At 39.1% G+C, this 17910-nt stretch overlaps 1 protein-coding gene across 5 annotated transcripts in view; it reads right to left on the reverse strand.

Moving 5' to 3' along the window:
* Positions 1–11867, reverse strand: part of myo3a (myosin IIIA) — a 74001-nt gene extending 62134 nt beyond the window's left edge. For 2 of the 5 annotated variants that reach the window (XM_084939707.1, XM_084939706.1), the window contains exons 1-3: positions 11730–11866; positions 3928–4111; positions 13–147 (exon numbers count right to left, since the gene is read on the reverse strand). In XM_084939707.1, the coding sequence (XP_084795833.1) occupies positions 13–147; positions 3928–4111; positions 11730–11758 (348 nt within the window). In that variant the 5' untranslated portion in view covers positions 11759–11866. Of the gene's footprint in view, positions 1–12; positions 148–3927; positions 4112–5076; positions 5228–11729 lie in introns of those variants that run through there. The other 3 variants (XM_084939704.1, XM_084939705.1, XM_084939709.1) reach the window with 3 other exon arrangements.
* Between the last annotated feature and the right edge of the window lie 6043 nt (positions 11868–17910).

Consider the following 17910-nt stretch of genomic DNA (forward strand, 5'->3'; position numbering starts at 1 on the left):
CTGTGCTCTTACCTCTAGTACGAGCCACAGCTGATCCCCACATTTGATGTCCTTCTTGTAATACATCCCGTAAAACTTGACCACATTGGCATGGTCAGAAAGAGCTTTGAGGATGTTGTATTCAGCTTCAATTTCCTCATCGATATCCTGAAACACAAAAGCAAACATCAGCTAAGTGTGTACGACACACACATTTTAACACCTACAATCTCATCTTTAGCTATTTTTTTTACCAGCCATATTTTATCTTTAAATGTTTAATGCCAAATAACAGAGTAATAGAGGTAATACTAATTACTACCTGGACTACTGTCTAGGCATGAGTTAAATAATATTAATACTATTTTCATACTGGTAGAAAAATTTGAAATTATGAACTGGAGGGGGTTACTTCACATAAGATAAAAGCTATTACTTTTTTAATAATCCCAATGTTGGGGAATTCTTTTGTTACAGAAGCTAAAAATAAGACCAAACACACCAAATTAATAGCTTGAATCATTTTAGCTTAATAAAATAAAATACAATCTTACTTTACAGAGGTAAAAAGTAATTTGTAAAAAGAACAAAAATTTAGTACAATAAATATATCAAATATCAGCTGACATGTAAGTGGCTCAGTAACAGTCGTGCTCATTAATAACTAGTGTATGAAAGTGTTACATAATGTATACTTTTATCACTGTTTTTTACTTCAAAAACAACAAGCCATGTTGTTTTTAAAGTGATCTATAAATAAAGTTGGATTGGATTGGATTGGCTGATTGACAAATTGTTACATTTACAAAGTTATTTATTGCTTGTTACAGTGTTTATGCTAAGCAGAGCTAACCATCCACTGGATCCTGCTTCTCGGTCCTCTTAGTTTAACTCTAACCAAGAAAATAACAATATAAAGATCAGCTGAATGGATACTTTGTTATTATTGCTTACATTTTTTTCTTTCATTTATTTACCTTCTAGACTTTGTGGAGAAAACTGTAATTTATTTGCTTTCTCTCTCAACTTTTTCTATTCCTACACCAGTAGTGATGAGGAGGATACTCTTAACAATCTTCATTCAAGAGAACAGTGACAGAGTTGTGGTGATATCACAGATACACAGCCAATGTAATGTCCATAAACCAGACTTTGAGAATGATTCATTTCTTTGTCCTGTGATTTCTAAGACATGTATCTGCAGCTCCTCATTTAACTGCTTTGCAACCTTTTTAAATATCAAGAACGTCATCGGTTGCCTGATTTGATCAAAGAAAAACAGAGCGACCGACCTTCGGACACTATGCAAAGTCTCCACCATTTATTCTGCAATTTAATGTGGGTGAAAGGACATATCCAGGACATGTTAAATACAGCAGTCATCATATACTCTTCTTCTGTATGTTGCACGGTTATTAAAGCCTAAAGACCGGGAACTTTTAGCATATAATGCAAATCGTGCTGGCAAAGACTCAAATTCCAATGGATGGTTTTGGAAAATGTAAAGGAGGGCATAATTTTTTAGACTTCCTACATTCATACTAAACCAAAGTAATTACATTTTTTTCATGTTTTGTCTGTAAAAAACAAAACAAAAATAGTTTTATAATTACAACAAAGACAGGGCAACAAACTACTTAACACTTTGTTGAAATTGCACCTTTGATATATGAAGATATCTTAGGGGCTAAATGTGCAGTTAAACTTTTTTTTACACTGACAGAAATGGTAATTTCAAAGATCCAGGCCACTTAAGATCAAAGTGGCTATATGTGGCCCACAATGTAAAATGACTTTGCTTTATACATTTAATGTAGCTTAAGGTAGAAGGCAAAAGTACAGAAAATTACTGGACTACAAATCGCTTTTCATCAAAAACAGTAAAAAAAAAAAAAAGATAAAGCTTTGAACTAAACATAACATACAGTATTTAAAAAATCTGTACTGCATCTTCTATATGTGAACGAAATGAGTGCAGTGATTAAGATTATGCTAATGATGCGCTTTGCGTTTCTTAATAATAAGAAACAAATCCCCTCCCAAATTAATGAGACTTGAAGAGTGTGTTTAATAGAAGAACCCTGCTGCTCATTAAATGCCTCTAAATAAACCATGCACTATAACGTAGACTCAAAATAGACAACACAATAGATGAAGAACGGTAACAAACAGACTACTCAAATATGGTAATGCTCAGAAATGTAACACATCTGAAGTAATCTTCTGTAAATGGTAAATCTAGTAATTATAAAAAATGTTGACTCTATAGTCCCACAGTGTCATGTTTCACATCATGTTTCCCTGCAGCATGACAAAGTCTTCTTCTCTTTAGGCCGTTTCTTTTTTTTCTTCTCCTTCTTCACACACTTCTGCTGTAATGCCAAATTTGTGTTTTGGCTCTGTGCTAAAGCACCCCACAAGCAACGCAAGTCCAAAATGATCAGAGTGCTAAACTGATATCATCAGAGGCAATTTGCTGAGATAATTTGCTGATGGTTGTAGATGGGAAGAATAGTAACAAGAATCTCGCTTGAGGTGTTTCCAACCTGCTTGGCTTTATTCTCTTCACAGGCTGAGAACAAAGCAGAGCAGAGTGATGTTTATCTTACCGAGGGCAGAGCTAATGAGTCAGACTACACTGACGATTTGATTTTTTGTGCTTGCAAAGCCAGAGGTTTTTCACATCATAAAGGTTTTTCTTTCTTTGTGAGATGGTGGGGCCTTTACTGTTTACTTCTCAGTAAGTTTTCTACCCAGCTATTTAGATTCCTTTTAAATACCAGCTGGTATACATAGCCTATGGGCACGCTTCAGATGAAATGTAATGTAAAATCATGACTTTTAACCTTGGAAGATCATGTGCACTCCCTGTTCCAGATATAAATCTCTAAAAAAAAAGGTAAAAATAATGAAACATATAAAATACACATTTTCAGTTTAAAAAGATAAAATTCGATCACATTTAAGGTGTCATACAACAGGGAAAACTATACTAACAATCAACTAAAACTAAAGTAAAGATGTAGGAAAGTAAAAACACCCAGAAATCGCTGATGTAAATTAAACACTTGCCATGTCACAAGACATTAACGTGTACTTCTTGTGCCATCACTAAGAGCAAAACAATATATATAGATATATATACCAATCAGGCATTAACATGACATTATGCTTAAAATTGTGTTGGTCCCCCCTTTGCTGTAGTTGGGGCCTCACACTTGTTTGACCAGCACAATCCACAGATGGTCGATTGTTGGCATCTTGTTGGCGCTTTTGGTAGCAAACAAGCCTCAGCATGGGCACGGTGACTGGTCTATAGCCCCATAAGCAACAAACTATAATGCACTGTGTATTCTGACACCTTTCTATCACAACCAGCATTGCATTTTTGCCGATTTGAGCTACTCTCATCTGCTCATCTGTTGGATCAGACCCAAGGGTCAGCCTTTGCTCCCTGTGTACATCAATGAGCTTTGACTGTCCATGACACTGTTGCTGGTTCATCTGTAGCTGGTCAGTGAGTCATCAGAGTGTTGGTAATTTTTACACACTGTGCCCTTGGCACTGATCAATTTCGCTCTATAAGTTCTTGGTCTGACATTTTGTGGCTGAATCACTGTGTTTTCTAAATGTCAGATGTGAAATACGTGGAATATTTAGGAGGGAAAAATTTCACAAATGCACCTGTTGCAATGGCGACATCCGTTGCAGTGCCATACTGAAATTCAGTGAACTCTATAGAATGACCTATTCTAAGCGCTGGATTCCCTGAAAACACCTGAATTCAAAGATTAAGTGATATGATCCAGTACTTACAGAAACAAATTACAAAAACATATTACAATTCCAAATTGTAGCCGTTACTTTCTTTGTTTCAGTCATAAAAAATATTGAAGAAGTCTTAAAGCTCTTTCACAATGTACTTACTATGTAACAAACTCAACTTACATGGATCGGATCCAGTATCTTCACAGCTGCTTTACTTCCATCTATTTTACTAAGCACCTTATAGACTTTTCCATAGGTCCCTTTACCAATTGTCTCGATGATTTCCCAGGTGTCGGTCGGATCTGGAAAGTTGTCAAAGACAATCGATTTCCCTGATCGTGGAAACATCTTTAGGAGATATCTCCTGCAGAATGGGAAAAAGACATGTACATGTGGGTCAGTGATAGAGAAGGGGCAGGCGGTAAGTTGGGGGGGGACATTGTGCTGTGTGTGACCTATATTATACACCAGTTAGTGCAGCTATACTGTTATTAATCCATGTCTGAACTGAGTAAACACATTAGTAAAGAGCTCAGATGAAGGGGATTTAAAGCTATTGTGCAAGTACATAATGTACAGTAGATCTTTTCCTTCAGATTCTAAATTCAACACCTGAAGCTTAATCAGATGAGTGTTCAAAGTTCACGGTTTGTTTGGGAATTAAACTGGAAGTGTTTTACTTGAGGATAATCCGGGGATGCAATATAGATGGGGGGTTAAATTGGGTCTTTAGGGGATTTAACGCCCATCTATATCTGCAGTAAATATTACATCTAGAGGAAATAGCTTTGATTTTCAGCAGATTGAAGCTTTAAAACATAACAATGCATAAAAATAAAGGCAACAACTGTGCTTTCCTTCATTAAGACTCTTCAGTGTCCTGTTACAGATAAATGGGATGTCTTAGCTTTAAGTCACAGCTTTTCTGTAAACACTCAGATGGGTGTGCTTCCTACTTTCAGGTCCAATCCGACACATTCCCAATTTTTAAGGCTGATATCATTTGACACCAAATTAATCAAGATATTCAGCAAGATACATCCAAAATGGCAAGGTGATAATATGTACATATATTTTAAAAAGCAAACAGCTATTAGTAAATAAACCCATATGTTGTCTTTGCAAGGAAATATGCAGAAGAAAGTTCAGGTTCTGCAGATCAATCAGATAATTACATGAAATGCAATTACAGCCAAATCTCAAGAGAGTCTTTTCGTGTATCCTTCAAAGGTGTCTGTCTGTCATCACAGATTTGTTCCCATAACTCAAAGAACCACATCCACAAAGCTAAAGCAAAGACAAAAGCACAACTCTCTCAATCAAACTTACATTATTCTCCGAAATCAATGCAGCACATTTTTTTGGGGAAAACAAAGCAATTAATCCATTTCTGTGCAAAAGGTTAGCAGTGGCAGGCCAGCCTGGCCCGGCAGTGAGTACCGCAAACAGAGGAGGAGCTAACGAAAGCTAATCTCACTAGCAATTCCCCTGCTGCAGGGCTGCCATTGGAAACTAGCTCTGAGAGATTGGAGATACAGTGGGATTAGCAGGAATTAGTCACTGTTGCAGCATGAGCCTTTCCCCATATAGATGCCCATTCACACACAAAAGAAAACTAGCTGGAGTGGAAGTGCACAGTGATGCAAAAAGCCTTCTTCTTCTTTTTATTATCATTTTTCACTTTATTTTGCGGTGAGAGAAGACTGCCACCCAGGTTGCCATCTTATACTCAGCTCCTGCAGTTGTTTTATCTGAACTAGTTAAGATGATTTAAATTGTACAGATTCCTGCACACAGCAAGATAAAACTGGCAGACAGGCACATTATTTTGCAGAGATATCATCAGCCATTGCCCATGCAGGGCAATTAGACTCCTATACATGTATACTTGTGTAGGTAATTGCACTTGTAATGTACATTGCCCAAGTAATCCACAGACATCCTCAATAATACATCACGCCTGTGTGTGTCAACATGCTGCGACACATGAGAGGGGAGGGCGAAACCTAAGGACTCACAGTGGACACCTCCAACAGGATCACAAGCTGCAAGGAAGTAACCCTTTAGAGGAGGCAGTGTGCGTGAGTTTGTGACTGCATGCATGTGGTTATTTAAGCTCGTGTGCCCCAGAGTACTGGCTGCCTGTCACTTTTCATTAGCTGTTAAAGGTTGTGGCATTAACCATAGTCTGTGTGCACAAATAATGAAATGCAGATGTGTAACTGAGCATGTATTTACTGCTTTGCTATTATTTGATAGAAATAATACAGTTTTGTTGCTGTTGTTTTGTGTCTTGTTTATGTGAAAATTAAATATAAATGTGTGGGGTTTTTTTAAGTCAAGTGAAGGCACACTCCTTGATCTGAGTGGCGTCTCATCAAGACGTCTGGCCACTTGAGGCTACTCTGTAACCCTGATGAATGGGTTAACGTTTCAGCTTAACCTTGGCACATGAAGTTTGCCCGTCTACAAGCTGAGATAATCTGCCTCACTGGGCTCATCAAAGTCAAAAAACACAGCGCTCCCACTCAGACAGCATGAGCTTGGTAAAAGAATTCTGTGAAGCAAGTGGCTACGACTGGAAAGACACAGATAAAGATCCTCATAATATCAAGTCAAATAAGCCCATGTGAATAGACGAAACTTGAAAGCATAGCCACAGAATTTATTAGAAATAATATAAAAGTACAAACAATAAGGCATGTCAGATCTTGCAAACAGTTCATCGACAGCTGTAGCAGCTTAACTTCTCCACATAGTAAACATAAGTTACACTTTACAATCTTTACAGACTTAAATGTTGCCAAATTATTACAAGTGAACTAACTTTACTGACCTTTGATGGCTTGCAGTGAAAAGGCACAAAGCGAACAGAGACACATGGATGGTAAGGATAAAGCATAGATTACACTTTCACATATGCACGCGTACACACACACGGTATCCACACAGCCTTCACTGGGCTACTACTGAGCCACTCCCAAAGTTTGCAAATAAGAAATCCAAATGAAGCAGCCTTGACGTGTTTATGTTTGCAGTAAAAGCTGAAAACATGTTTAGGTAAGTCAAGAAACTGGATCAGCTAGTATAAAAAGTCAGTATCATACTTACTCTTTCCTAAGTGCATTAACATGCTTGGGTATCAGTTGTGGATGGCAGCAGCAGCAGCAACAGACCAGAGCAGGATGTTGTTCCTGTGTGCCCCAGCCACCTCTGCTATGTATTATACATCAAGAATAAGGATCACTCGCAAAGTTACTATCCCCAAGTAATTGGTTTTAGTAATTATCTTAGGCATGAGGACATCCAGTAGCCAGCAGCCGATCAATTGATAGTGTCATAAATTAACCTGCAGAAGACAAGCTAACAACGGGCGAGTATACGGACGACAACAAGGAGTGAGTCAGGTGAAACAGGCCATGGCTGCTCTGGTGCTCCTCTCAGCATCATTCAGCAGTGTCCCATTACACGGGTGCTGCTGGGGAAAGAGTCCCAGCAGTGCCAGCAGAGCTCGGCTGAGAGTTCAGTTCAAAGGGCTCGAGTGATGTTATCTGAAACCTGCTTCACATAAAGTTTATTTAATGCAGTCATTTTATATCAGTAAATCCAACTCTTTATCGTTTTTGACGCGTAGAATAAAGTCAGAGAGTCAAATATTGTAAGGATGAACAAAACCTGAGAAAGAGATTATATTTATTTTCACTGCAAGTCAGCGCCCTGTTTGCACAGACTGTAAAAAAAAAAAAAAGGCTAACGTGACATCATCTATTGATTAGCCCTATTATGAAAAACTGACCTTAATGTTTTCAGTGTTGCCGTCTTCGTGTTTTGAAAGCGAGGTGTGAGAAACCAAGGCACCACACCTCATTAGCCAATCAAGATATTCTGGATGATCTTCCTTCTTGACTCTAATAATGACCATAATTTACCAAATGAACGTAATGGTTTATTTAATATGACATTGAAATAGTGACTGAGTCTGTAAAGCCATCAGGGAAGCGTTTTAGGAGGTCTCGGAATGAGGGAAAGACTGACTCAGCTGAGCTGGGGCTAGTAGTTGCTACAAAATCTGCGCCATGACCAGTCTGAATCATTGATACAAGGCAGTACAGAGCACTGCTTTCATGTACTTTGACCCAAATTTTAACCCTACAGTCTGTATGTGGCAGCAGAAATCAAGACCCATCAGAGCAGGGAACATTTTTCCAGTCTTCAGTTGTCTAATTCTGGCAAGCCCCTGTGATTGCAGCCTCAGTTTTCTGTTGTCAGGTGACAGGAGTGGTTCTTCTGCTGCTTCAAGATTTCATGTGCTGTTTGTTCAGAGATGCACTTTGGTAAACGTTGGTTATTCAAGTTACTCTTGGCACTTTTCCTCTGATGTCTGGCATCAACAAACCATTTTAACCCAAAGAACTGCCAGTCCATTAACGAGCAGCTGAACAAAAACACCTAATAAAGTGGCCATGACTTTTAGAACTATATGACAGTCTTCTTAGAAAGTTGCATCCATTACACACTAATAGCCTCTTAAGATGTAAAGCTGCAGACATGATGGCTAAAGAAAACAAACTCTCATCACTCTTTATTAAAAGCTTCACAACACAGGGAAAAGCCAGTAAAAAACAAATCTATAACGACCTGTTTGTCTTCTTAATTTTGACAAAACCTGTCTCTATCAGTGCTCATGATGTGTGAAGCGAGCTATCATTTGCCTATCAGTCATCACGTTTGTTTACATTAATAGTACATTTGATTTGTCAGTGCACCAAACACGTAAAAACAATTAACAGTCCAGAGGAGAGAAGTGAGACTTCATGCAGCATAGTTTCCTTTGTAAATTATTGATTCTGCCAAAACTGTCAGAAAGTAATTGTTATAGCAGTGAAGCTGATAATTTATCAAACACACTAACAGATGGCACAGCGATTATTTTCTCCTAAACACGCAGAGGTGTGTCTTCATCGTGTCGTGCAGTCAAGTCAGGAAGGATATTACATGTGTTTGGCTGATTGATGATGACCAATTCACTACTTTAATTGGAAGATTCTGGGTACTGTACAGCTTATTTGACACAGTCAGTCAAAGATCACACAGACTTGCATTAGCAATCACTTGTATACAGACAAACGCTTTCAGTATGACAGTTTCTTACAATAAAAGTCTGGATTTTCTTCTGTTTAACATGACACATGCTCTGTGTAGCTCCACATATGCTTCGATTCTTTCATTTCTGAAATGAATAAGGCTTTATGCTCTCCATAGACACTGTAGTTCATAAACCATCAGGCAAGCTGCAACCATTAGGGTCACAGCTCCGTACAGTAAAGGAAAACAACCCACTCTGCAAGATGACATGTAATAGGCAGTTAACTCATTTAGGTAACCTCACGCTTAAGCTGAAATATTCATGCAGCTTCTCAGGTATTATCTCACAGGAACACATGCATAAAGGCTCTTTAATGTTGTACTTTTGTCTTTTCTCTTTGCACAGGCAGTTACTTTATTGTTTGCATTTATTGACTCTTTTTTTAGGAAGTAAATTTGTGACTTGGGGAACTGCAAGCAATTACTCCTAGATAAACAGCATTATGAATAATGGAGGCATTTCCCTGATAACTAACACACACACAAAGGCTGAAATTATACTCTGATTATAGAAAAGTCCGGAGAAAGTTTGGTAGGATGGACTGGAAAAGACATAACAAGGAAATGGCAATTTCCAAGGAGAAAGAAAAATAAGACACCCTCCAAAAACTAATTTCAAATGGCTCCAGTCTCATTTGAAAAAAAAAGTCCAGTGCAGTGCTTTGACCATGTCACAAAGCCTCATCAATCATTTGGCTTTGCGGCCCCTGCTTTTTGGCCAATAATAAATCTGGCGAGCAGTGATGTCTCTGTCTATTACCGGCACTTTATGAATCCTAGTTCTGTCTTCAGCACCAGTACCCCCCACTGATGAACCACACACTGTCCGGCCTTGGGAGGAGGGGGAAAGTGGGGGTGGGGTGAGGGGGCTGAATAATCAACGTGCTGACTTAAAGTGTGGGTCCCTCAAGCACAACCTCCGGGCTTGGGCAACTGCAGTGCACCAACCTCATTTCCTGCTCTGCTGCTTCACAAATGGCTCCTGGAAGCTGAATCAAAACCAAGGATGGAGATGCACTGATGGCAATAATAGCCTCGTGATTAGAGCGGGCAAAGGTCCAGTACAGTGTGCAGACTCTCCCTGTGCTCCAGTCCTCACTATTTCACCAGTTTAGCACCAGAAACATACAAAGGAAAACAACTCAGGGATGATTTTCATTTACTGCTTTATATGAAGTCTTTCATGATGAGAAGAGTCCTTGTGATTTTTATACAACTTGGTAATTTTGCCCATTTCCTCTGATATTAGCTAATTGACAGCACTGTTTTATGTTCACCAGGTACAAGGTAAAATATTTCAGCAACTATTATCTGTATTGTCATGAAGGTAAAGCACAAACTGTCACAAAATATCAACATTTACTGTCACAATCATCTGACTTTGATTAGTTCCCACAGCAATCAAAAACTATTCACTTACCCAGCCAAAACGCAAAGCGCAGGATGTTTTGCAGATATGACATTTTCACTCATGGTTACTGGGCAATGGATCAAAAAAAATGGCAATGCTGTGACTATTAAGTTGATATTTTTGAATGTATTGCTTAAAACTGCAGCAATTCTTCTTCTGCTTTGTCTTCTGCTTCATGGAGGCAAAGCTGCCTTCTTCACCAGTAAAATGAGCACATTGCTATTAATACTGGTCTAACAAACCTGTTTATCTCACACTCTACCTTCATGTGTGAACAAGACAAACTCCTCTGGCAATCCAAAAGGATACTGGCCTTAGAATTGGAGATTTGACTCTCAACCTGGCTGCTTCACTTTCAGATGTAAACACCTTGGCGAAGATTACCATCTGATTCGTCACTGTGTGCCAAAAGCACCGAAGTGCCATTTTGAGATTCCTAAAGTTGACATCCTAGCGGCACCTTGAGATCATGCATGCAGGGATAGAAACAGAGTCCACCACACACTGAAAATATAATGGACCAACACAGCTCTCACTTTGGTTACATAATAACCTAATGGCTGGAAGTACCACACCATTACCTTGTACTCACATATGAGCACATACAGGTTTCCCTGGGATACAAGGTTATAGGACTTCTTCAAGGGAATGAGAAACAGTCTGGACTTATTTAGCCTTAGGTTGCTTCTATAGAGGGCTTCACAGTGTGTTTCTCATTCACCCATTCACACTCTTACAAACGAACAAAATTCTGTAGTGTCAATGGCTTAATGATGACCCCCCTCCCATGAAGCCTAACGAGCATTGGTCCTCTTGAATCTAAGGCTTGACATTTGAGAAAACAAACATACAGAGAACTGAAAACTACAAGTATGAGATTGTTCTTTGATTTAAACAATTTTTCCCACATTAAAACATTAACATCACTCTTACAAAATTATATGTCCAACACACACACAAGTAGGTTGTGTAACAACTTACTCCAAAGTACACCGGTTTAACAAAAATCCCTCCTTGCCAAATACCACATATGAAATATTGGACGAGAACCCACATGCCCACAGTGAAATGTGTTACGTGTTACATAAGTGGTTAATAGGCTTAATTTCCTGACAGGTAACCTACATACTGCTCTGCTGCACTCTGAGTCACTAGTCTCCACACCGTGAAGCATCATCCTTTCGCACTGATGCTGCGCTGACGAGATAGCTCATCTCATGACACACGTAAGATGGCTGCGTGATGGCTGAATAATCCTTTCTGCATACAATATGGAACTGTGCATCCGTCTAGTTTGATCCGACACTGATTTTTTTCAGTCAGTTTAGGTCCTGCGTGTTTTGTAAAAGCAGAAATATTACCTTAATTTTCCAACAAAAAGAAAAAAAAATCTCTGGAACACGGTTTAAGAAACAGAGAGTCTTACCTGAAATGAAAGAAGCTCCTTTCAGACATGTCTTCAGTCCTTTACAGGGAGATCATTTGTGAAATGTGTTGGGATTCAGAGTAGTGCAAGGGTTGAGAACAATTATGTTGTTGAAAATGAAGTGCCACTTGCAAGCAAGTCATTCAGCTTTGTCTGCTCTAGCCCACTCATTAAACTCTGGAATATTACAGATATCACTGCATTGTGATTTATTCATTTATTTTGGTGTTATGCAGAAATAATGAATATTGTGCAGTATATGAAAGCATAGTAGTGATTGGATAATCACAATAAACACTTAAAAGTTTGGTTAGAGCAAGTTTTCTTTAACATTACACAGCTTTAGTGACTTTGACGTCACATTACAAAGAAAACTGAAGCATAAATGTTCATAAAGATTGGGCTCAATTTCTCCCTTTTATGCCTTTTCTAGAGCATGCTGCTTTAAAAGCAGCCATAAACATTTGTGTGGCCTCAAACCTCTGTTCATGATATGCTGGCCTGAAGGACAAGCAAGAATTCATTAGGTTTGATTGACTGATTGATAAAGATATTGATAAGTCCCGTCTGACTCTTTGTATGTGGAATGTAGGAATCGATACCGCTCTCATGATATTGGTAGCCATGAGTGTTGCACCACCATCGTGTCTTAGTGTTTTGTTGCTTTATCCTTCAAGCTTCTATTCCGAAGCCACAGAAATGTAAATGTTTATGTAAATATCTTGAATTTCCTGTCTATTCGTTGACCTACATAAGCCCAATGTCTCCGTCCACCTATTTTGTGCACTGCTGCTAAAGTAATTAGTAGAAACAGTGTCACAGTGTCCCATTGTCCCTTCATTCGCTGTACTAATCACATGGACATACTTGAAAATGCTGAGTGGAATAATGGTAGGACACAATCAAGGGAAATCAGAGATCACTTCAAGGAGATTTAAGGAGTGACGCTCTGATTGTTGATGCCGCTGTCATGCAGATCAGTGGATGGCTGGCTGGGTCTGCAGCACCCGAGTCGACTCAGTCTGTGAAGACTGATTGAATAAGGCTACTGATGAGGCTATTGTGACCGTGGGTACGTGGTGTGAATGCATGACAGGCTCATGGCTGGCGTCAATGACTGGCCGCCATTGTGGCAAACCACTGGGCTGTGACTTACCCAGCTGTGGTGCACACATATCATGAAGCACTGAAATGAGTATTGGGATTGTGCAGTTGATAGAAAGATCATTAGGCAATCATTGCTACAATATACATGCATGCTGCTCAATTTGGTCAACCTTTGTTCAGCTGACCTGACAACCTTGCTCATTATAACATTAATGTGCATAGTCTGGGACACTTTTACTGCTAGGAGTCACATGAAATACTTGCAAATTTGTTTCTTTTGCTATCATGCAGGCAAGCACACCATGAAAACTGGGGAAGTGCAGCACAACCGCAACATATATAGCTAATCTAAGTATGGAGTATCTCATGAGCTTCTTGAATGGATTTATTGAAGGCTGTAGGATGTGAATTGGATGAATGACAGTCTATTTATAGATGCCTTTGATATTCAGACATTTAATTTTCATTTTGATCTCCTTAATTGGACACAGTAACACAGTATTTCTTTGAGACATTTGCACCCTTTGCAGCTCTACAAATGCTAATTCGAGCTATTCACAGAAAGCTAATAATTATGTTGAATTATTAGTTTTCTATAAATATGTTTAAGACTTTTACCACAGTGTGTATACTGGAAGGGTTTGATAGATATCAAATACTTGGTTCTGTGCTTTGAGTCAAATGCTAAACTTCAGCATGCTAACATGGTAATTTATCTAATTTATGCTAAGTCATGTTGTTTACTATCTTACTATATCTCACACATGCTTAGAGACTGTTTTAAAACCCACTGGTGCCTACTTATGCTAGGGAAAATGGTCATTCTCCAACCAGTTAATGGTTAGTTTCTGGCAGTTGAGGCTCTTGGTGTTGTACCAAAAACATACTTGCGATTGCCTTGGTTGCTAGCAGACTTCTGTGGTCAGTCCTAGATTGCATGAAAGATGCCAGCTTGTGTGCAAACACTGGCCAACTACTTACTAATCAGTAATGAAACTGTGACACAAAAAGAGGCCATTGCATCTTTTAAAATGTGTAGATTTCAGCAGTAAGACACATCATTGACCTTGAAGGTGATTGGTCACTGTTTCGAAGATGTGTTGGCTAGTGTTTAAACGCTAGTCTGGATCTTTCAAACAAACTTACAGGCAATTATGGCAATCTGTTAGCAACCATAATAACCAAAATGTTTTGGTACAGTGCTTTGTGACTGATTTCACTAAACAAAAGCATAAACTTTGTGTGTGGGCCTTTAAAGTTTGTAGTTGAGTCATTTATGATATATGGAAATACATCTATGCTTTTTTGACAATACAAGTGTTAAATATATTATTTTCAACTTCTAATGACTAAATTTAAGAATATCTCTAATAAATAAAACTAAGGGTATATGTATGGAAAACACAGCCATTAAAAAGTATTCCTATATTGAATATAATGTGGTCATAAATTACTTAAATTTTCCCCTTTTTGTTTCACCGGTGAAACAAAAAGGGGAGAATATATTAAAGGCTGACTTCATGATAGCACTAAATAAAAAAATAAGGATTTATTTTGACTTAATGTGTGGGGGACCTGAAAATCTGTAGAAAATTTCAAGTCAAATAAACCAATAAGTTAAATGCAAGAAAAACACTGCCATCCCCAGAGGCATGGTTAAAAATTCTGTGGCCCAGGAATCTCAGTAAGTGCATTAAATAAAGTACACACTGTGAACAATAAACAGCTTTTGACCACGCTGTTTGCCCACTCCACTGTCATCCCACATTAGAAAAACCAGAAGGGGTTCATGACCCTGTGCTGAACAGTCCCAGCCATGACTCACCATCAAAACAGAGTTTGTCCTGTTCACCGGTAGAGAGGAGTTGCATAACTTGGCAATGCAAATGCCCCGCTTTGCGCTTCAATATTCATATCTATCTATCAACAATTCTGTCTGTGATTTTGGGAGTTTTTGTTATAGCATCCCTTTAAGCCGTGGTAAAAGTTGACTTGACTTATATAAAGGATGACATCCAGAGAAAAAAGTTCTGATTTAACTTATAGCTGCACTCCCATATTACCTGTTACAAATGCCTAACATTAAAAGGCTTAAAAATATACCTATATGGCCTGGTTCTCCATCCAACTGCATATTGGAGCTTCATTAGAAGCTATGAAATTCAAGTATTTTAGTACTGAGATCTGGTGACTGTGCCTGAGGCCATTTTAGTGACATGTTCAGGAAACCACTTTGACATTAGCTGAGCTTTTCACATGAAGTGCTGTCCTGCTCATCAGAAGATGGCTACACTTTGGTCATAAAGGGATGGACATGGTCAGCAAATGCTGCCATCTTTACTAGACTTGTATAGTCCCAAAAAAATATGGGTACATATACTTCTCAAGATATGATCTCATACATATGAAAAAAACTATAACAGCAACAGATAGCAAGAATGCCAGTTGTCCTTAAAACCTTTCATTATCTGCAGTTCTATATCCTGTGAATCTATAAAGGCACGTATAAGGGAACATGCAATGTGTGAAAACAGACAGACTGGAAAACCCAGCACTGTGAAATTAACATGTGTTATCATAACAAAGGTCAAGTTGATAAAAATCCCTCCTCCATGAAAAACTGCAAACACTCATCCTATGAGAGAAATACCAGAGATGCTGTATGTTACACATCATCACGTCTTTCTTTCATTGCCTTTTCTGACTGGCTTTCTACTGTCATCATGAAAGACACTCACATTTGCCTCGCGGCTAAACCTCACATCTGTCTGTGTTTCCAGATAATACGACAGCTCTGATCAGCGGTTAATGGCCAGCGGCATTTTAGTCATTTCACTCCTCCGCTTTCTTCGTCTTCTTTTAAAATAATCTACGCATTTTTTTCCTTATCATTAAACCCCAAAAGACCCAGAGGACCTGCAAATGAATCACTCATGCTGAAATACATCTGGGGACAAACAGCCACCGCTGAGATGATGCTGATTCGTGTGGCGTTTGGATGAAATCCAAGCTCGTCTCTGAAACATATTGTGATGCATTCACTGTCTAAGTTGTTTGTCTGCATGTACCCAGTCCCCTTCAAATGATTTTTTTTTTCTCTTTTTTGGCCCAAAGATGTCTGCTTTGCCCTGCGTCACTGGACGAATAACCAACAGGATTTAAGGGTGGGGTTGGGGTTCCTTCAAGCTGTCATTTTGCGTGTTCTTCTACGTCACAAGCATCACCTCTTAACACCAGTTTCTATGGAGAAGAGGGTAAAAAAATATTTTTTTCTGTTTTTTTTTTGTTTGTTTGTTTTTACTTTTGTGGGAGAATGCAGATTAACAAAATGTCCACTGTTTGTGCAACTGCTATCACAAAAATGTGCACAGTTGGTCAGATATTAAAAGAACCTACAGCATATAACCATTCATCATTTTTTTCACCCCTCTGTCTGTCTGAGGACACCTAAGGGGAACAAACTAAAAAAAAACATGGAGTTGCTCTGACCCTGAAAATAGAGGTCACACAAGCTTTATATATTCCATTCAGTACAAAGAGGCAGAGCCATGGGGGCCTGCCACACAGGAACAGTTCATTTTAAATGTCCTGCAAACACCGACATATATCATGGATGTTCCGCATATGTTGTGACTGAATACTGACATCCTGTTTCTTCAGGAAATAAACAAGCTTGAGGCAACATCATGACTATGTCAGCGTGATGTCCTCGCAGTACCATCCCTTCAGCACCCACTGGCTACATAGAAGGGGCTGTCTTTGCCCAAAATGCATTCAGAAAGGGGAAGATGAGGTTTTGCTTTATAAGGCCAAGCCTGCTGGATACCCTCAGAATACATTATGCCCCCCTCTGCGCTTTTAAGCTTGCGAGACTATTATCCAGCAGCTCCCAGTAAGTTCTTATCAGTGGCAGCCAGATGGAGAGCGCACCAGCAATACCTCAAGACTTGTTGATCGAGCAGTGCTGCCAGAAAGGCCGTCATTGTGGAGCGGTTCTGTGGTTTGAGATTAGCATCTTGGCTTTGTTTCCCGCTCTACATTTTATAATTGCTAAGAGAGGTCTCGTTAATGATTGTTCATTGGTTGGATTGATTTGTCAGCATGGACAGCCTGAAGGAGAAGAAAACGCTGGCGTTGCATTTTTTATGGTGTCCTTTTTAAAGCATTAGTCCACGTTGTCTTGTCCACACCTCCACATATTTGGCTTAATAATGGGATGTCACACATGTCCTAATAGCCTATCAAATGTAATCTAATCAACTGCAGTATGAGAAGATGTTCACCGAAGGGCTGTCTGCATGATAGGTTTGGCCACACAGACACCAGTACACACTGTCCTCTAGTGCTTCTTACCACTAGTGGCAACCCATCCACGAGATGTCCTGCAGTAAAAAAAGATTAGACATAAAAGCGGGCAGAGCACAAATATGCCCAGTTAAAATCTGGAGATAAAAATATGATTGCATGTTGACATAAACTGATGCTGACTGCTCCACCGGCAAAACCATGTCACTGCAGAGAAAAGCACAAGAATAGGCATCCACCAGTGCGCAGTCTCTGGTCTCTACCTCAATTCTACCGAAGGGGTAAATACCCACAATGCACTACTTGATGCTTTTGTACCGAGTCCGCGTCACAATGGTGCTCTGACCCACTTTTTCAGCAGCCGGCAGGTTATTTTAAGGATTTCATTAGCGGGAACATCAAGGGCAAATGAAAGGTGAAGAATCTCGTACCCGCAGTCAAAATGAACTATCATGTTCTTTTTTCAATGGAATTGGTTTGAGCGTCTGTCCTGTTTTGTGTGCAGCCTGGCTGACAAAAGAATTGCAACCATATTTCAACCAGGTTTAAATGCAGGACCGAGTAACTCTGATGACAAGCGACGAGTTGTCAGTTATGGTTACACGTCCTCAGGGAGAACGTGTCACCGCTCCTCCTCAAAAGCACCAGACACCACCTGGAGACAAACTGAGTAAATAAACACATTATAAATAAAATCTTAAACTTAAATAACAGATTGTAGTCTGTTTTTTTCTATCAAGAAAAATAGTTCTGATCTAAAAAGGCATAA

Source organism: Perissodus microlepis, chromosome 9, assembly GCF_051167445.1.
Source record: "Perissodus microlepis isolate ML-2025 ecotype Zambia chromosome 9, ASM5116744v1, whole genome shotgun sequence".
Taxonomy (NCBI): domain Eukaryota; kingdom Metazoa; phylum Chordata; class Actinopteri; order Cichliformes; family Cichlidae; genus Perissodus; species Perissodus microlepis.